Source organism: Mixophyes fleayi, chromosome 5 (genome assembly GCF_038048845.1).
Source record: "Mixophyes fleayi isolate aMixFle1 chromosome 5, aMixFle1.hap1, whole genome shotgun sequence".
In the NCBI taxonomy this organism is placed as follows: Eukaryota; Metazoa; Chordata; class Amphibia; order Anura; family Limnodynastidae; genus Mixophyes; species Mixophyes fleayi.
Genome location: NC_134406.1, coordinates 142274832 through 142296464, shown reverse-complemented (window position 1 = coordinate 142296464; position 21633 = coordinate 142274832). Strand labels below are relative to the sequence as shown.

At 40.9% G+C, this 21633-nt stretch overlaps 1 protein-coding gene across 2 annotated transcripts in view; it reads left to right on the top strand.

The window, feature by feature from the left end:
• The window catches only part of GABBR2 (gamma-aminobutyric acid type B receptor subunit 2), a 683104-nt gene extending 661882 nt beyond the window's left edge, over positions 1 to 21222 (top strand). For both annotated transcript variants that reach the window (XM_075212899.1, XM_075212900.1), the window contains exons 18-19: positions 2437 to 2554; positions 18690 to 21222. In XM_075212899.1, coding sequence (XP_075069000.1) covers positions 2437 to 2554; positions 18690 to 18855 — 284 coding nt within the window. In that variant the 3' untranslated portion in view covers positions 18856 to 21222. The remainder of the gene's footprint in view (positions 1 to 2436; positions 2555 to 18689) is intronic.
• Positions 21223 to 21633: the final 411 nt, after the last annotated feature.

Below are 21633 nucleotides of genomic sequence, written 5' to 3'. Positions count from 1 at the left end.
ACTGTGAAAAAATGTAAATGTCACATAAAAAAATCAGACCTCCTACCACTTTATGTAAAACGTTCCTGTTTTAATTCTAAAATATACTGCTGATTAGCGTCATTTGTGGCTTAACTTAATTGTGAGAGAGAAGAGATATTGATAATATGTCTTTATTACACATTGCGCTTTGTTTTACTTTTGGCATAGTGTACTTAGAAATGCGCTACTCCACCAATGTGCATCTACAAGGAGGAATATGTGTCTCCTCCCCTACCACTGCCCCTCACCAATGCTCATAGGCTAGTATGATCCCAACAGATTGACTTCTTCCAAGTGCCTTCATCTTACTTCGAGGATTAATCAGCATAATTTTTTTTGTGTAGGGGAATAGTGGTCATTTGCTGTGTAGAAGAAAGGCAATCATTTTATGTGCAGGGGAATGACAGGAACTTGATGGCAATTAAATGTCAGTCATTTGATGTGTAAAAGAATAGTGGTCATTTACTGTGTATGAGTATAGCAGTCATTTGCTGTGTAGGAGAATAGCAGTAATTTTCCCTTTAGAAGAAAGGTGGTAATTTCCTGTGGTGGTCATTTACTGTACGGGAGAATGGCAATAATTTGCTTTGTAGGGAAGTGGCCATCGTTCGCTGTGTAGGAGTATGGCGGACGTTTGCTGTTTAGGAGATTGTTAATAACTTGCTGTATAGGAAACTGATAACTTGCTGTGCAGGAAATTAATGATTACTTGCTTTATAGGAGAATTGTGATAACTTGATGTATGAGAAACTGATGATAACTTCCTGTATAGAAGAATGGTGATAACTTGTTTATGGGGCATATTTATTAATAAACACATTTTGAACGCGATCCATTTCAATCCTTAGCGCAAAGATAAGGATTGAAACATCTTGAGTATTTAGTAAAAGTATCCACTTATAACAGCAGTCACAAAAAACTGCTGTTCCTGCGAAGACCTGTCCCCTATGTTCTCTATGGTGACTATCTCAAAGTGGTCACCCTTGCAATAGTGACCGGAGGGTAAAGCATTAAGAAGCAGTGAGGGATCTGAAGATCCCTCGACTGCTATACTCTCCCCCAAAGATTTTTTGAACTTATTATATTGTGCAAAATAGCAGTCCCCATCAATATCTGTGGGACTGCTTTGGAGTCGAAGACAAATGCAGTGACCTCTTAATAAAATTCCATTTACGGAATCGAGGTTTTTGGGGATTTATCTGAGAATTTCTGTTTGATAAAGAGACCGCAAAACTCTTATTTACCACTGTATCGCAGCAGATATCTGCTGCTTTTCATCTGTCTTCGTTTTTTGCTTTTTTACCTTGTTAATGTCAGACCTAATCGCAGACCCCTTGCAACTGGTGATCCTAACCACAGCCTATCTAGCACCGAATAATATAGTTTGCTTATTTACTATCCACCTCTCTGTTGAAGTGTGTACTATTCCCACCTATGCTACTCCATAGTTGCCTACTCTCCCGGAATATCTGGGAGACTTACAAATTTTTGGGAGTTCTCCCATACTCCCGAGAGAGCAGGTAAAAATCCCGGATCCAGCTGTCCCCGTTGTTGAAGATGGTGGGGACGGGGCTAATCGCGCCATCGTTGCCCCGCCCCTGCTGTGATTGGCTAGAATTGGCTACGGTTGACAGGGGCGGAGCCTAACAGCGCACCATGCGTGGCCACGCCCCCCTCAACGGACCCCCTCCCAGGCAGCTGCTTTCAAAAGTAGGTAAGTATGTGCTACTCACAGTGGTACATCCTCACAAATATCTCACTCTCCACTCTGAGCCAAACTCACTCCTCTTCTCTCAGCTCTGCCCTTTGCACACTAGATTGTAAGCTCTCTTATAAGCCGGACCCACACTAACCCATTTTCATGCCTGCATTTATTTTGTCTGCTTTGTATGCCGCTGTTTTATGTATTGTATTATTTCCTATATTCACACTTTGGAGTACTGTGAAACCTTACAAATTATGATTAATAATAATAATAATAATAATAATATATAAAGCATTTAGCTATTGGCTAGACCTTTACCAAAATTAAACTTGTAGCCTTTAGGCACAGATAGATATAGACAGTCTTTTGGAATATCTGGGGACCCATTGCCATTTGATTTGCATTTAAAAATGTATAAACTCCAGCAAAACCACATGAGTTGCAGGAAGTCATTGAAAGTCACACAATTAAATGGAGCAGATAGGTTTGGGATAATGTTCTTGCAAATCATAACTTCAGTAAAAGCACTAGTGGCTATAGGGATATTGGAAAAAAAGTGGTTTATATTTGTTTGCCTGTTTTCATGTGTTGAACTAGCAAAGTATCACATACGAATATGACACCAGTGTGTATGCAGCCTTAAGCAGATAAGTTTGAAATGTATGATACAATGGGGTTTTAATGTAAATCTGTTTTGTTTGTGTATACAGATGGTGAAAAGGCTGTTCTAAAAAATCACCTTGCTCAAAACACTCCTCCACAATGGAACACTATAGAATCCTCCAGGACCAGCAAAGACCCTATAGAAGATATTAACTCACCAGAACAGTAAGTAAATTTGCTATTCCTAGGAAACTTAGGAAAAGTAACATTTTTTAAATATAATTTATTAATACTGTACACAGTTATGATGGTTTGATCTAGAATAAACATTAAAAAAGTTTGGCTATGGTAAAAGTTTCATAGTGTGGTTTGATGATCTTTTAAAGCAGTGACTTATCTATAATGGGTGCGTGGTGTGCAGTGCACACGGGTACATGAGTCAAGGGTCACTATGCCACCCACTCTGTATCCAGAATTGTATACTGCTGCCAAAAATATTTTTTCCCTTCCAGAATAATGTTTTCCCTTCCAACAAGGAGCTCTGCTTCATTATGTCTACATTATGTTTGTTCTGAGATTGGCTGCATTAAGGGAGGAGGGATTGCATGGGCAAAAAGCCATTCAAATACAGTGAAGACATAATGGGGCAGAGCTCAACAGGAAGGTAAAGAATAATTCTGGCAGCAATAAAAATCTGGGATCAGGGTGGCAGCACAGGAATCCTTTGATGTTAGTAATAAAAACAATTGCCAAATATCAGGACAGGAAGTGGACAAGATTATTCCAAAAAATTTAGCCAGAGCTCAGGGGAGTCAGCAGACAAGAGTATTCAAAGAAAGCCAAAGGTCAGCACAAGCAGCGGACACAGTCAGGAACTAACTGAACACAGCACAAAATAACACCTTGTAAAGGCAGAGAGCCAATCAGCTGTGCAAAATGAGCTCCCTGCCAACCTTTGAATGAATTGTGGCCATATGATTGCCTGACGCCAAGCAACGCTGTGCCTCATTTGCTTGGCACCCTGCAGCCAACCAATAGTTTGGGGCAGCTCCAGCAAGTGTGTGACACAAGCAAAGCATTTAATAATATTGAAATTCACGAGAAACCCCTGGTTTAACAGCAAATGGTCTGTTGGTCTCCTTTGCCTCTACTAATGCCAGTACTTATGACTTTACCATGTGGAAGCTCCAGAACAAGAGTGGTGTGTCTGGAAGTACTCCAAGAAGAGAACCATCTTCCTAACTTAACTTTTAAAAAAACTACCTGGGTGATCCATATAACTATTAAAATAATGATGTTTGGACAGATTAAAATTTTTGCCAAAAGGGACAAAACTAAGAGATAACTATGAATAAAGAAAATGCATCACTAGTTCCATCAAAAGAACCTCATAACTACTCTAAATCATGGTAGTAGGAGTATAATATTTTGGGCAGCCTCAGCATCTCATAAAAGTTTAAGAAACAACATGTTCTTGCTTCTACCAATAAACTGTACATAAGAATGTTAGTTTTTGAGCTAAAGTTTAAAAGACTGTGGGACATACAGCAAAAACAGAAAGCCTATACATACAAATAAATATTTAACAGATACTCTGCAGCAGAAGAAATCTACTTAGCCCAAAAGAAATGCATACCTCCAAACTGTCCTGATTTAGACAGGACTGTCCCGCTGTCCGAACAGCCAGGACATTTGTTGATGGGTATGTTGGGATGCACCACAAATTCCTTCCTCCCCTTCACCTACCACCCTTCCTTCTCTGCATTTCATATCCATCCACACTAGCTGGTGCAGAGACCAAAGCAATTTCTTATGTAAGTGTTTTGGGGGAGGTGTTGTGTGGGGTTATCTTGATCTGGATGGGTAACACCAGTGCTTACAGTTTCACTTTCAATAAAGAGGGGGGGGGGGAATAGACTTTAAATGGTATAAAAATAGAACTGTAAAAAGTTGAAATATAAATAATTAAAATAATAATGCAATTTGTTTTGCTTTCTCCGAGGCTTCAGCAGCCCTGCTACAGCAGTGGGAGGTGGCCGCTGGTGAATACATAGGAAGATATTGATGATAACCTTCCTATTTTCCCCTGGTATCTTCCACTATCGCCATAGTGATAGTGACTATAGTGATATGAGATTTGCTGTGGTATGTGTACAGCCATGATTCTTCTTAAATAGGAATAGAAAGGTGTAATCTCCCAATGATAAATATACCCCTTGGAGTTTATCTTTCCTTGACAATATATACCATGTTGTTGTCAGGGGCTGGTTAGGCTAGAGAGCTCGGGGAACATCTGTCCCCCAGGCTGGTCCCACAGTGGTCTACCTTGGACTGGATCACTGGGCAACCTGCATTTTTTTCCTTTAAAATGTGAATAATCGGCTGATGAGCCAAGTCTCATCCCCCAGGCTTAAATTTGCATCTTAAACCCCATTCCATGAAGTACTGCACTAATAATAGCTACCATATGTGATACTGTGTACTGACTTGTGATATCTGAGTCACTTTATCTGGTACTGATATGTGATAACATACTACAACGAGCAAGGTTCTAAAATGTATATCTGAAAACAATGCTTTGTGATGACGATTAACAATAAAGCAAGGACAGAATTATACATTTTAAAGTAGTGGTCTAGAGGAAAATCAGCTTAATTATATTGTCTTTCTTTTAATGTCAGAAAATCATTTAGAAGTTCCCCATTGCTTTTTGCCATAATTTTGTGAAACTGTGTCCCACATGGCTAGTAAATTAATTGAATCAATAAAAAGCAGCAATGTTGGGAGCAGTACGTTTTCTGTCTATGTAATATAATCTAAAGAAACTAAATCAGAGCATACAATTTCTACAATTTATTTACTTTGTTCTCAATATAAATAACACTGCAATGTCCGTTTGGAGAAATATCTCTATGTCATTATGGCAACTCCCAAGCAGGTAAAGTTGAGCTTGTATAACCATGTTCCAAACAAAAACTAGAAAGGGCAATTAAAACAATAACACACACTGAGCATGTTACAAACTATGTAGCCAAATAGACTCCTGGCAGCTATGTAAGTGGTTATTTGTAGTGGACTATACACAGGGCCGGACTGGGACTAAAAATCAGCCCTGGCATTTATAGTCCACAGGCCCACCTCAGTTCCAGCAGGAAAGAAACCAAGGTGGGCCTGCGCGGCGGCACCGAAAAAGGCGTGACCACATTGTGTTGTGGGTGTGGCCAACATGGGGCAATGATACATTCATTAAAATAAAACATTACATTTATCATGCCACCCCCGAGGCACATTATGACACCCCCAGCCCACTGTACTTATCTATGCTTCTGGTGCTGCTGACATCCATCAGGGTGGGAACTTCCTGTAGAGTGAGCAGGGAAGCTCTTAGTCTCACAAGATTACCAAATCTTGTGAGACTTAGAGCTCCTCGGCTTGCTCTGCAGGCTGTGTCCTATCCAGAGACTTGGAGCAGCTATCCGCTCCCTCTTGCTAACCAGAGCTAGATTAACGCTTGGGGGCCTGGGGTATTTAAGACAGGGAGTCCCTATTATGTAACATGGCTATCATTTTAGACAAATGTTAGACAAATACACGGGCAATACTGTGTGCAATACTGTGAGTTGCACACAGCTCTGCCTTCACAAGCAGTACAGTGTGAAGCGGGACATACCTCCCAACTGTCCTTGTAGTCGGCCAAAATCTCACTAAACGAGACAGTCACCAAAATTCGGGACTTCCCCACCAGATTCAGGACAGTTGGCAGACTGTCCTGCTCTCTCCTACCTGTCTTGTTAGTTTCACCACCTCTGGCTCCTGGTGACTTTAGTTCAGTTGCTGCTTGTCTGGATACTGGAATGCTGGAGGCCCTATTTGGAAAAAAAATGGGTACATGCAATTTAGAAAACTCCAACCAGCCCTGGTGTTTAATCAATACAACCCATGTTTTATAATTAGGCCTCCCTCCAGCCCCAACATTAAAATACTAGTATTCACATTTAATATAAATAGTTGCTGCTGCTGCTGATAAATAACCCTATTTCCCTCCCTCCAAACAACCCCAGCAATACATGAAATAGCATGTACGTTTAATAAATATACCTATTTCCCGCAACCATCACTGCCATTAAATAATTCATATTCACATTTTTTTTCACAAACAGCCCCACTTTCAATTAATAGCCCCCAAACCACCCCATCATTAAATTAAAGGTCCAATCACCCTATCTTAAATTGCTAGGTACTAATATAAAATTAACCCACATCACCCCACAAATAAAATAGCACTAATTAAATAATTAGCCCCCACCTAAACTTCACCATTAAATTAACAGCCTACCTCCCACATTATATTAACATTCTCCTCCTTCCTTCATGCCTGAGTACATGTCCCTAATTGATATTATGCCACACAGTAGTGCCCCAAATTCATATTATGCCACACAGTAGTGCCCCAAAATCATATTTTACCCCACAGTAGTAGCCCAAAATCATATTTTACCACACAGTAGTCCCCCAAAATCATATTTTACCACAGTAGTGCCCCAAAATCATATTTTACCACACAGTAGTGCCCCAAAATCATATTATGCCACACAGTAGTGCCCCAAAATCATATTATGCCACACAGTAGTGCCCCAAAATCATATTATGCCACAATAGTGCCCCCAGTTGAAATTATGGCACACAATAGTGGCCCAAATCATATTATTCCTCGTTTTTTTTGGCACCTTCTCCCCCTGCCTGTTATTGTCTGGCACCTTTTATGTTCTCCCCCCCCCCCTGTTATTGTCTGGCACCTTTTATGTTCTCCCCCCCCCTGTTATTGTCTGGCACCTTTTATGTCCCCCTCCTGTTATTGTGTGGCACCTTTTATGTTCTCCTTCCCCCCTGTTATTGTCTGGCACCTTTCCTCTTCTTCCCCCCCCCCACCTCCCCCCCTGTTATTGTCTGGCACCATTTATGTTCTCCCCCCTGTTATTGTCTGGCACCTTTCCTCTTCTTCCCCCCCCCTCCCCCCCCTGTTATTGTCTGGCACCATTTATGTTCTCCCCCCCTGTTATTGTCTGGCACCTTTCATGTTCTCCCCCCTCTGTTATTGTCTGGCACCTTTCATGTTCTCCCCCCCCCCTGTTATTGTCTGGCACCTTTCATGTTCTCCCCCCCCCCCTGTTATTGTCTGGCACCTTTCATGTTCTCCCCCCCCCTGTTATTGTCTGGCACCTTTCATGTTCTCCCCCCCCCCTGTTATTGTCTGGCAACTTTAATGTTCTCCCCCCCCTGTTATTGTCTGGCACCTTTCATGTTCTTCACCCCCCCCCCTGTTATTGTCTGGCAACTTTAATGTTCTCTCCCCCCCACCCCGGTTTACTTACCTTTTTCTCAGCGCTCTCCTGTCCGCTCTTCAGCTGCCTTCCAGGACCTGTACTGATCACATGTGCCGCGCACAACGCTGCGCGCGGCCCATGTGACCAGGAAGTGTCAGTGCACTGACCGTCCAGTGCACTGACTGATCGAACCAGCCCTACTGACCATCGGCCCTTCTGGCATTTGCCAGAAGTGCCAGATGGCCAGTCCGGCCCTGACTATACATCATACTTGAGAAAGGGACAACTTACAAATAAAGAGAGACAAGGTGAATTGTGTTCAGCAGGGGGGCAATTAGGCAGTATGAGATAAGTGACATTAGTTCATATAAAATACCAATGGTATGTCTTTTCACATGTATTAATAGATAGATCTAGTATAGTAATATAGTAATACTTAAAGTCTGAACTAAAAGCAGCCTGAGCAGACAGAACATTTTACTGAAAGTGTTAGGTATTTGCTACCTTGTCAACTTGTACACTTTGACTAATACAGGGGAGCATGCAGGATTGTCAGGGGGTTTCCCCCCCTGACCCCAAAAAAAAAACCAAAAAAAAAAAACCACACGCGAGAGAGCTGCTGCGCATGCGCCCGCATGCTCCGTTTCGGCAGCGCTGTCCTATACAGCAGCCGCGGCGCTGTCAAATAAGCATCCGCGGCAGTGCTGTATACAAACCCCCCCCCTGCGTGCGCCACTGACATACAAAGTAGGACAAATGAGCTACTAAATTTAGCAGTACCAATATACACATATATACATATTTGTGTTTATTTAATAACATGGTGCAGAAGAACTGCCAATGTAGAAAAATACAGTTGGCAGACTGTCTTGCTCTCTCCTACCTGTTCTTGTTGCTTTCCCTACCTGTGGTGGCTGATGTCTCTTGCTCAGTTGACTGGATCCTGGAATGTTGGCGAAATTTAGAACACTACAACCATTCCCACCATTAAATAATTAGCTCCAATCCGCAGTCCACCATTAAAGTAATAGACTATCTCCCACCCAAATTACAATAGAGACCCCACCCAGCCGAGGAATAAATTAATAGCATTTACATTTAATAAATATACCTATTTACTGCAACCATCACCATTAAAAAATTCATATTAACATTTAATAAATAGACCTCATTCTCCCCAAACTCACCCCACATTCAAATAATAGCTCCCAAAACACACCATCTTAAATTAATAAGCCCCACTATTAAATTAAATTGCCCCACCAACACCCCACAAACAAAATAGCACCCATTAATAAGTCAACACCTACCTCACACTCACATTACATTGCCACAAGTCCCCCTGCCCTCACTCACATTACATTGCCACAAGTCCCCCTCTTGCCCTCACACACACACCCTATTTTGCCACCAGCCCCCTTGCAATCACACACACTACATTGCCACCAGCCCCCATGCCATCACACACACTCAGGGGCAGGCTGGGCCTCTGCCCCCCGGGTCGGTCCCATAGTGTGCTAAATTAGACTGGGTCACTGGGCCACCTGCATTTTTTTCCTTTAAAATAGGCTGCTGAGTCAAGTCTTACAAAGTTGGAAGTATAGCATTATCCAAAATAACTTGGTATGCTGAAGCATTAAGATTGCCCTTCACTGGAGATAAGGGACCTAACCCAAACCCTGAAAAACAGCCCCATACCATTATCCCCCCTCCACCAAACTTCACAGTTGCCATAAAGCAGTCAGGCAGGTACCGTTCTCCGGGCATCCACCAAACCCAGACTCGCCCACCTGATTGCCAAACAGAGAAGCGCGATTTATCACTCCACAGAACACGTTTACACTGCTCTACAGTCCAGTGTCGGTGTGCTTTACACCACTCCATCCAAAGTTTGGCATTGGTCTTGATGATGTGAGCCTTGCATGGAGTTGCTCGGCCATGCAAACCCATTCTATTAAGCTCGCAGAGCGTTGCCGACTTTCACACAACATCATCTTCATCATCATCAGCTATTTATTTAGCGCCACTAATTCCGCAGCGCTGTACAGAGAACTCATTCACATCAGTCCCTGCCCAATTGGAGCATACAGTCTAAATTTCCTAACATACACACACAGACAGACAGAGAGAGGCTAAGGTCAATTTTGATTGCAACCTACTAGTATGTTTTTGGAGTGTGAGGAAACCGGAGCACCCGGAGGAAACCCACGCAAACATGGGGAGAACATACAAACTCCACACAGATAAGGCTATGGTCGGGAATCAAACTCATGACCCCAGTGCTGTGAGGCAGAAGTGCTAACCACTAGCCACTGTGCTGCCCAAAGGCACCATGGGCCTTAGCAGTCGTTGACCTCACTCTGTGATTTTATATGGTCTTCGCTTTGTGTCTGAGTTGCTGTTGTTCCTAACCACTTCAACTCTCTAATAATATTGTGGTGGTCGAGTACTGATGGGAAATCCTTCCCTTACCTTGTCTCCCAGATACGAGTCAGGTTCTTTTCTCTTTTGGATATCCGGTGGTCAGGAGATAAATACTTCAATGAAAGGGACAAGGATTGGTCAAACAACTTGATTTTATTGAGAATGCGGTAAGGATAGTTTGGTAAGCCACCGTGCCACTGACCCCTTCAGCTCAATAGTAATGACAAAATAATGCGTCTGATCAGCATAGAGCACAATAGCATTTAACATATAACATACACCTGGTGAGTATAAGGCACAATAGCGATCACATCTTCAATACACATTGTCTAATAAGGCACACTGGTAATCACAGTTATTACTTTCAAGTTAACAATATCTGACTGGTGATGGTGCAAGAACCATCAATAATAACTCATCAAGACTCTTACGGTCACTACCGCGCCCACTAGAGGGCTCCTTCTTATTCAGGTGTTTGGGGTACCATGCTATTCCCTATGGGTCAGGCGCCCCACTTTTAGCATCTACTGCTGAGTTAACTTGACTCGCAGCGGTACCACTAACACTGAATGTCACACCTTCAATATTAATAAATCAATTCTTAGGTAAATCACATAACATTAACATCCATCTAAAACATTTGGTGCACCAATATTATCCCCGGTAACGTTACCATATTTTACACTCAGTCCTGGGCTGACCTGTGCACAGGAATTTGGTAGTGTTCCAATGTCCTGCAGAGGTTTCCATCAAGGGTTAAGTGTTATAGTAGAAAGCAGGGCTGTTGCTCAGTTCAGCCACAAGATGGCGCTGTTCTCTCAACAGTCAATGAATCTCTATCAGCACACACAGGATATAGCTGAAACGACAGTCTTAATTGTTCCCTGCAGCCTGTGTAAGGTATGATCTGGGGGAAAAGCTCTCAAGAAGGGAACAGTAGCCTTCCTTGTACAAGAATGCAATGTCAGTTTTGGATAGATTCTCTCATCACTCTTCCCTCTGACACTGGGGTGTGTGCAATACACTACAGGCTAGGGTTTTACCTTGAGAGGCTTCTGTAGTTAGTGGAGACTGTCTTTGGCGCCCCACTGCGTGTCCCCAGCTGTTCTCCGTCCGCTTTGCTGGCAATGTCACCAGTTCTGACAGCAGCTTATCTTCTCTCTGTTCGGCTGCACCTCAGCCCCCCTTGTTCCTTCTACCATGCTGCTCTCTCTTTCTCCTCCTTCCTGCACATCCTCTTCCTGTTACTCCCCCAGCCAGAGCTGGATTAAGGCTTTGGGGGGCCCAGGGCACTTAAGACAGGGGGGCCCCTAAGATCTAAAATTAAGGGCATAGTGACACATCCTGCATTACATCACCTACAGCCCACAGTATGACACTTACTGCTCTCCCAGAGGGCTCGCTAAGGTTGTCTGCATAAGAAAAATCATTGCTTCCACAAACTAAAATACTGTATATTAAAACAATCATCAAAACACCACATTAAAATGGGTATTGACACCACACATTAAAACTAGCAATGATATCATACATTAAAAATACCATTGATAACATACACTAAAACTAGCAATGATACCGCACGCTAAAACTAGCAATGATACCGAACTTTAAAAATAAAATTTATAATGCACATTAAAACTAGCAATGATACCGCAAATTAAAATACCATTGATAATGCATCATTGGGCATGGCCAGGCCACCCTCCTACAGACAAAAAACCTGCATTGTTGTGTACACCATTGAACGGTCACCAAAAATTGGGATTGTCCCACTAGAATCACAACATTTCACAGAGTTTGCTTCTCTCTCCTACCTGTTCTTCTCACTTTCACCACCTGTGCTGCAGGTTTCTTTAGGTGCGGCTTGTCTGGATCCTGGAATGTTAGGGGCCCTACTTGGGAAAAAAAAATGGGTACATTTAGAAAATTACAGCCACCCCCAGCGTTAAATCAGTACCTCCAGCCCCAACATTAAAATAATAGTATTCACATTTAATAAATAAACCTATTTCCCTCCCTACAAACAGCCCCAGCAATAAATTAATAGTATTTACATTTCAGAAATATACCTATTTCCTGCAACCGTCACTGCCATTAAATAATTCATAGGCACATTTAATAAAGGGACCTCATTCTCCCCAAACTCACCCCCACATCCAGTAGCGCCCAAACCACCCCATCTTAAATTATTTAATTGTCTCCACTATTGTGCCTCTCTTCTCCCCCTTTTTCCTTACTGTGCCTCTCTTATCCCCCTTTTTACCTTACTGTGCTTCTCTTCTCCCCCTTTTTACCTTACTGTGCTTCTCTTCTCCCCCTTTTTTCCTTACTGTGCCTCTCTTATCCCCCTTTTTACCTTACTGTGCTTCTCTTCTCCCCCTTTTTTCTTACTGTGCCTCTCCTCTCCCCCTTTTTTCCTTACTGTGCCTCTCTTTTCCCCCTTTTTCATTACTGTGCCTCTCCTCTCCCCCTTTTTTCCTTACTGTGCCTCTCTTTTCCCCCTTTTTCCTTAATGTGCCTCTCTTCTTCCCCTTTTTTCTCCATAGTGTGCCTCTCTTCTCCCCTTTTTTCCTCCATAGTGTGCTTTTCTTCTCCCCCTTTTTCCTCCATAGTGTCCCTTTCTTCTCCCCCTTTTTCCTACATAGTGTCCCTTTCTTCTCCCCCTTTTTCCTCTATACTGTCCCTTTCTCCTCCCCCTTTTTCCTACATAGTGTCCCTTTCTTCTCCCCCTTTTTCCTACATTGTGTCCCTTTCTTCTCCCCCTTTTTCCTACATAGTGTGCCTCTCTTCTCCCCCTTTTTCCTACATAGTGTCCCTTTCTTCTCCCCCTTTTTCCTACATAGTGTGCCTTTCTTCTCCTTTTTTCCTACATAGTGTCCCTTTCTTCTCCCCCTTTTTCCTACATAGTGTGCCTTTCTTCTCCTTTTTTCCTACATAGTGTCCCTTTCTTCTCCCCCTTTTTCCTACATAGTGTCCCTTTCTTCTCCTTTTTTCCTACATAGTGTCCCTTTCTTCTCCCCCTTTTTCCTACATAGTGTGCCTTTCTTCTCCTTTTTTCCTACATAGTGTCCCTTTCTTCTCCCCCTTTTTCCTACATAGTGTCCCTTTCTTCTCCTTTTTTCCTACATAGTGTGCCTTTCTTCTCCTTTTTTCCTACATAGTGTCCCTTTCTTCTCCCCCTTTTTCCTACATAGTGTGCCTTTCTTCTCCTTTTTTCCTACATAGTGTCCCTTTCTTCTCCCCCTTTTTCCTACATTGTGTCCCTTTCTTCTCCCCCTTTTTCCTACATAGTGTGCCTCTCTTCTCCCCCTTTTTCCTACATAGTGTCCCTTTCTTCTCCCCCTTTTTCCTACATAGTGTCCCTTTCTTCTCCCCCTTTTTCCTACATAGTGTGCCTTTCTTCTCCTTTTTTCCTACATAGTGTCCCTTTCTTCTCCCCCTTTTTCCTACATAGTGTCCCTTTCTTCTCCTTTTTCCTACATAGTGTCCCTTTCTTCTCCCCCTTTTTCCTACATAGTGTGCCTTTCTTCTCCTTTTTTCCTACATAGTGTCCCTTTCTTCTCCCCCTTTTTCCTACATAGTGTGCCTTTCTTCTCCTTTTTTCCTACATAGTGTCCCTTTCTTCTCCCCCTTTTTCCTACATAGTGTCCCTTTCTTCTCCTTTTTCCTACATAGTGTCCCTTTCTTCTCCCCCTTTTTCCTACATAGTGTCCCTTTCTTCTCCTTTTTTCCTACATAGTGTGCCTTTCTTCTCCTTTTTTCCTACATAGTGTCCCTTTCTTCTCCCCCTTTTTCCTACATAGTGTTCCTTTCTTCTCCTTTTTTCCTACATAGTGTCCCTTTCTTCTCCCCCTTTTTCCTACATAGTGTGCCTTTCTTCTCATTTTTTCCTACATAGTGTCCCTTTCTTCTCCTTTTTTCCTACATAGTGTCCCTATCTTCTCCTTTTTTCCTACATAGTGTCCCTTTCTTCTCCTTTTTTCCTACATAGTGTCCCTTTCTTCTCCTTTTTTCCTACATAGTGTCCCTTTCTTCGTCATTCCCTTTTTTTTTTAACTTACCTTTCTTGTAGCTTCTTTCTTCTCTTCTGTCTTCCTGTTTCTTTCCTGGTCCTCTCCGTGCTGCTCCTCACTGAATGACAGGTGTGACTTGATGACATCACGCCTGTCATTCAGTGTTAACAGTGCAGAGAGGAAGGAGGATGAGGTGAGTAGTATCTGTATTTTTTTTTTCACTATCCTGCTCCCCCCACCAATGCAGGGAGCCCCGAACCCAACCGCAAACCCCCCCTCTCTCCGAGGGCCCCCCGCTGCTGCCGCCATTAAGAAAAAAAAAATCAGTAGAGGTTATGTGCGTGGCGGCGGGGGGTCCTCGGAGGGAGGGGGCCCGGGGCACGTGCCCCCTGTGCCCCCCCTTAATCTGGCTATGCCCCCAGCCAATCAGGGCCTTTATCCTCCTCCTGTCAATCACTCCTGGTTACAAGTCTCCAGGAGCACAATTAACCCCTTGTAGCCCTGCATTTTAACAGCGCTTATGCACTCCTCTGTGCTGTTCAACTGGGCTTTGGGGCACCACAATATCACTTAAAGTTGACAGTGAAATATTCAACAGGGATGAAATATCACAAACTGTCTTATTGCAAAGGTGGCATCCTATACCAGTACCACGCTTGAAGTCACTGAGCTCTTCAGAACTATCCATTTTGTATAACAAATATTCGCAAATTGAGACTGCATGGCTAGGATTTTATACACCTCTGGCAACAGGTCTGATTGAAACACCACAATTCAATAATTAACAGGTATGGACAAATACTTTTGTCCATATAGAGTATTTCTAATTATGAACCACTTGTTCCAGAAAATTCATAACATTTAAAAATATCTTGGTATTCATTTATTTATTTGGCTTGCAGCGGAATAAAATACAAAATGTAGAAAAGTTGTAAGTTATTCCAAACAGAATTCCTTTTATTGGTACCTTTTAGAAGTAGTTAGAAAATAATTACATTTCAAGCAGGTGATTCTCCTTCCTCTTGGAACTGAACTCACCTGTGATGAGTAGCTGGTTCTTGCAATATAAAATCAGTGTTTAAACAAGCTTGAATAGAGAAAAGGATTCGTTTTTCTGTTTTGTGTCACTATGTGTACAGCAATAAACATGGAGAAACGAAAGAAAGCCAGAGATTTGTCTGAAGAGGCCAAACAGAAGATGGACAATCTCAAAGCTACAAATCAATCTCCAGAAATCTTCATCTTCCCATTTCTACTGTATGTAATGTTATTAGGAAGAGCCATGGCATTGTAGCCAATCTCTGTGGACATGGCTGAAACAGAATACTTGATTGAAGATTGTAGATCAGGATTGTTCAAATGGTGGAGGAAACACCTTGCTCAACTGCCAAACAGAGTCAACATTACATGCAGACACTAGGTACAACAGTTTAAACTTGCACCATCTATCGCCAAATCAATGTACAGGGTTATATGGTAGCAGGCCAAGGAAGGCTCTACTGCTGAGAGAGAGACATATGAAAGTTTGACTGAAGGTTTCCGAAACAAAGCTGAACAAGCGAAATTCCTTCTGGGAGATTGTCCTGTAGAAAGATGGGAAAGAAAACAACACCTTCCCTATAGTCAAACATGGATGAGGTGCAGTGATGTTTTGGGTTTGCTGTAATGCATCTTGCAATGGCTGCCTTGAACATTTGCATGGACCATGAAATCTGGAGATTACCAGGCCATTTATGAGCATCACATAAACCCAGTGGCAAAAGCTGTGTCTCCATTGAAGGTAGGTGCGGATCCGAGGGCGGAAGCGATAGGGGCAATTGCCCCCCGCCAGCACATTGCCAACTCCTGTTTTGAATCTTGTTTCTAAAGCCTTAAACAACATAAAATAAAAATCAGCAGTGACATAAAACCTTATCTGACATCATCCTGAAAACCCTCTATACAACTAAAAGAGATCAGTTAGAAGTTTTTCAGTTTGATGTCACTTCTGAGAAGTGACGCTAACAAAGATGTTGCAGTCCTTAGTATATGATTGTTGTCTTTGGTATCTAATTGCTGCCCTTAGTATTTGATTCAGTCCTCCTGGTATCTGCTATCTGATTGCAGCCCTTAATTTCTGATTGCAGCCCATAATATCTGATTGGAGCGCTTTGCATCTGATTACAGTCCTTTGTAGCTTTTTGCAGCCCTTGGTATCTGATTCTATTCTCCTGATATTTGTTTGCAGCCCTTAGTATCTGTTTGCAGCCCTTAATAAGAACTGGTCTTAGTCATGTTTTAGCATGGCTGCAAATTGATATGCACAGTAGAATGAGTAAATATTACAGGATGAGCAAATATTTGCTCTTGATGGTATGTGGTATTGGTTAAACCCAGGAGCATTGGAGCAGTTCTTTTAAAATTTGGGATATTAGAAAAACTGAAAATTTTGTTTTTGTGCCCTTGTAAGGAGGAGAGATTATGTATGTGAAGGCTTACTAAAATGAACAGCACTTTTTAATTGCATGCGTCTATAAATTACTTTCCATAAGAAGCATTTATATGTATGAAAGGCTAACGCTGCTCTTCACCTTTATAAATACACATACAAGACACACAACCAAATAATGTAAAATATATTTGATATATATATATATATATATATTTATATGTATAGTGACAAGATCGTACTGGGGATGCCATCCTCTGGGGTGGGCAGTTTCACTTCAGTCAGAAAATCACACAAATCCAGTGTTTCAGGTTCAATAGCCTCAGCTAGTTTTATTCTCACCAGCTTGCAAAACAGAACAGAACATAAACAAAATCCTAGCCATCTGGCTGCTAACTAATACAGTGGAATACCCTTTTTAGAGTGAGGGGCCTACTGCTCCTCACTTAAACCAAACAAATGGAACTCACAGTACAATTTGCAGTTTCTCTCAGGAAACATCTGACTGCCTCCCCAGACAATGAGAGCCTGATTGAGGCAGAGCTGCAAAATGTTACAGACCCTACTCAGGTACAGCTCCTAATTAGTCTACTGTGAGCCTGTAGACCAGAAGACCCGGACTGGGCATGTTGTATGGAGCCCACCCTACTCACTGCATACAAAACACCAGGGACCCTTACCAGCCTTTCCTGAAGCTAAGAAACACATTTTGAGAAGCTTTTCCTCAGACACAAACAATCTCCCTGGTGTTTTAAAACACTGTAATCTAGGACTTATGTACATGCCACCCACTTCCTTCCCAGCACTTCTGTCACAATATATATATATATATATATATATATATATATATATCTGAGTCAACAATATTTAGTTGGTGCTTACATGAAAACTGAAGCCAATTGGCTTAATTATAATATCAATAGCAATTGAGAACTAAAAATATACCGGCCTTATGGATCACTTGCATAATGAAGCAGCAATAAAAGGTTTGCTACCCAGAAAATCTGTCATCCTTCCTTCTTCAATTCAAGGAAGCCCAAGAAATTTGGCACAAAATGACCTAGATGCAATGGCCATTGTTTGCAAGTACGAAAGCCTAATTATTTTATCACAATAACATGTAATCCAAAATCGCCTGAAACAATGGATGACTTGGCATATATTTAACTGATCCTGTCATGGTCAACTTTATGTAGCAATGTCCAGACATCGACGTTCTGCCGATGTGGAAATCAAAATTATTGGTGGCATGGAACAGGGAAAATTGGTAAAAGACTCAGATGGGCATATTCAATTAGGTTTCCTGTCCGCGGTAATGCGCGTTACCGTGGAACCTGCACAGTAATGCCGGTAATAAAGTACCGCAATAACGTGAATTTTCCTACGCATCCCTATGGGGTGCGCACGAAAATCCACGTTATTGCGGTAATGTGGATTGACTTCGCGACCCGCTCTGGCGCATTCCCGCGAGCCGGTAACCTAATTGAATATGCCCCCATAGTAAATGTAATATCTCTGCACTGCCAGAACGTGATCCTACAAAAACTTATTGGTAGTGTTAAACAGCCCTCACAGTATTTCTTGTATCAAAGGTGTTTCCTGTAAGTTCCTTTTCTCCCATGAGACAATTAGTGAGGCAGTAAAAAAGGTAAAATGAATAAACAAGAATCCATCCTCTGCTGTCACCAGGGTCCTCTAAGACGTATGCAATAAATACATTATTACTGACTGCATCAGTGGCAGCTGATAGAAGTGGCACTGAAAGAAATATTGCCTTCTATATTCCATGAGCAGTGTCTATATTTTTTCTCAACATACTGTCATTTTACAATACATAAATTAACCTAATGCATTGTAACCTTGTATATATCACAGAACTAATGCCATACAAGAAAGTTCACCAAACCAATGTCATATGAAATATCACACATACAAGCAAAGTATAGTTAGGTAAGACTCCAGTTAAACGGATGTGGGGAGACGGTGGTGTTAAACACACATCTATATGGAACGAAGTTCATATACCCAGTTTGTTCCAACATCATGAAATCTATTTTCAACTTAGACTACACTTCAGAGGTTATAAGTAGGAGTTATACATTGCAAAAGTAATTTTTAAATAACCATTGTTCTATGAAGCGACTCAATTTACTTTTCTTCTTTCTTGACAGTATACAGCGACGACTATCGTTACAACTACCCATACTCCACCATGCCTACTTGCCATCAATAGGTGGCGTAGATGCAAGCTGTGCCAGTCCGTGTGTAAGCCCCAGTGCCAGTCCTCGGCACAGACACGTGCAGCCTTCTTTTCAAGTCATGGTCTCTGGCCTGTAGGAATGGCTGAAACAGGCTTCCTAGACTACTCCTGTAATTTCTCAAGAGAGACTCAACTGCACATTCTGATATAGAACCTTTGCTACACACATAATATTTGCTCTTAATATACATAGACAGAGGAATTCTAAGGATGTCATCCTGGGAGGCCAATTTCAACCAGCATGGGCTAGAAGCGAGTTAGAGAGATGCACAGAGTTATACCTGGAGCCTTATTTGTGGAGTTTTTGTTCCTTTACTCAGAGGACTCGGATAAAATAATTCTTCCCAAAACTTAACGAGCAAAAGAACAAGAGTACGGAATTCTGAATCTTGCACAAGGGAGAAAAAGAAATTCAGAAATGTAACTTTTTAAATCCAACTCACAATGCTACGAATATGGCTGCTATGAACTTTGGTTAGTACACTTTATACACATGCAAAAACCTAAAAAAAAAAAAAAAAATTATAATAATAATAATAATAATGAAGAAAAAATGTGGAGACAGCACAGCTTAGGAATTATTTGCAGAGAAACATACACGGGTTTGCACAAATCTACTGAAATGCTGAACATATTCCATTATGATAAGCCCTGCTTGTGTCTTACATGTCAGACAATACACAGCAGAAAAAAATAAGAGCATCTTTACAAATGATCCCTCAGGTGACATCGAGACATGCAGTATTACCAAGGTTTTGTCTCTGTAACAGAACTAGGCTGTTTTTACAATGGTATAATATATTTAGAGAAGCATTATGGAGTCATTTGGAAACCAAGGTTTTACTGTACTGAGCCAGAACAATTTGCAGCACAGCACTTCAGAGAATTCAGGAACGGCCATGTTCCTACGCTCGCCATTTGGGACTATGTTTTATCAAGGTTTCTGTATTTTTTGTAATGCACAGAACTGAGCGACTTGCAGGCTTGAGACCTAGTAAATAGCTTATATGTCACAAGATGTATGATTTGTCACAATTTTGTGTTTGATTTGTTCCATACAGTGCCACAGAAAAAGTACAATAAAACCAATGTTACAGTGGATTCAGGTTCTTTAGGCATATTGACACTGATGCCAGTAATCTTTTACAACATATACTGTTGCGCCATAATTGTGTTACAATTTCTTTATCCATAAATTCAGCTAATCCCTAAGTATTTTGTTTCATTTTCAAAAAGCTATGTGGAATTGACACTCCATTTTCTGAAACAAGGGTCTTGATACATGTCAGACAAAATTATAGTCCTTAACAATTTTTTTACTATGTTGTATATATTTATATATACACCTGCATTATTAAATTGTTAAATGCACCAAAATTACGGATTAATATTGTGAAAAATATATTTGGTATACATCATATCCTTATACAGAGTCCATTTATAATTATGTTGATATGAGCCATAAATGTTTCAAAATGCATACTGTCCTACCAATGCTGTACACTTATAAGACTCAGTTAATAAGATAGTGGACCTAGCACAAATATGCTGTAAACTTCAGTTAGAGCCCCATGTACACTGTTTTTGGAAATGTATTAATATCTAATTTGAAAAAGATTTCTTTCCAGACTTCAGCCCTCTGTAAACACTGGCTTCTCAGAATTAATGGAAATAGGGTTCTATAACTATTTTACTGCATTTGGCATCAAACAGAAATGTGGGAGGAGGGGTTTACGGCCTAATTAAGTTTTGTGTAATATTAGGTACCCCAGTTTTCTATTTAATTCGCTTTCATTGGTTTAACATGCACAAGACTGAACAATGTTATAAACTCCCTACCCCCACCACCATGTGACACCACAAATTGCATGAGGTTTATATGGAACCAATCCCTACCACATGTCATCTCTATAAATACCTCAAAATCATGATCATTATGGGTGTCCCAGCATGTTATCTCCCTCACCACCACAGAAATACCTCTACATATAAAACCAGAAAGTAAAATAAAAGCAGTCTGCCACCCTGTAATTGTTCTGCTCTAGGCCCAGACCTTTACAGTGTTTACAGGTATAACCAATGCCAATATCTGATTGATGTTTACAGCATGTTTGTGCTAGTTGCCTCGATTTATTAAATACGGCTTATAGTATATCATTTGTTGAACATCATATTTTTTAACATTAATGGGAGTTATCAAGCAATAGGTAGAAGGCAACAGTGTTTTTGTTACCCACACTACAATAATCACAACATCAAATACAATAGAATTCACAATTACCAAACTGTAACTTTAATATCAATGCTGAGATTTGTTTTTAGATAGACATACCGTAAATGGTTGAAGTGTCTTGATACTCATTTATATGTATTAACAGCCATTTCATTGTATTCAAAACTGTAGTTTTACTTGTTTGATAAAAAAGAGAAAATCTTATCGAAAATGGTGTTGGCTTTTTTTTCCATTTTAAATTTGAAAGTGAGCTGTCCTACATCTCAGAAGCATTCATAATTTTTGACAGCAATAATAGGGAACAGTAAAATATAACTGCGTACAAACACTAAATATGTAATGTTGTCTTGAATATTGTAACTGGCGTATCTTTGCGATTGTCATCTACAATAAAAGGGCATCAAGTCTATGTCCGAGCACATATAGAGTTTACATATGTATTTCAAATCTTGCAAAAATTCATAGTTATAAAGCTGTTGCAAAAATAGAAGTAATAATAATGAAGTAATAAAATTACATTATTACAAAATCTATATTTGAAGCATATTTTAATTTCCTAAACAAAATCTTACCATGTGACAAATATAAATAATACTAAGTTTTTTATTTATATATTTATTTA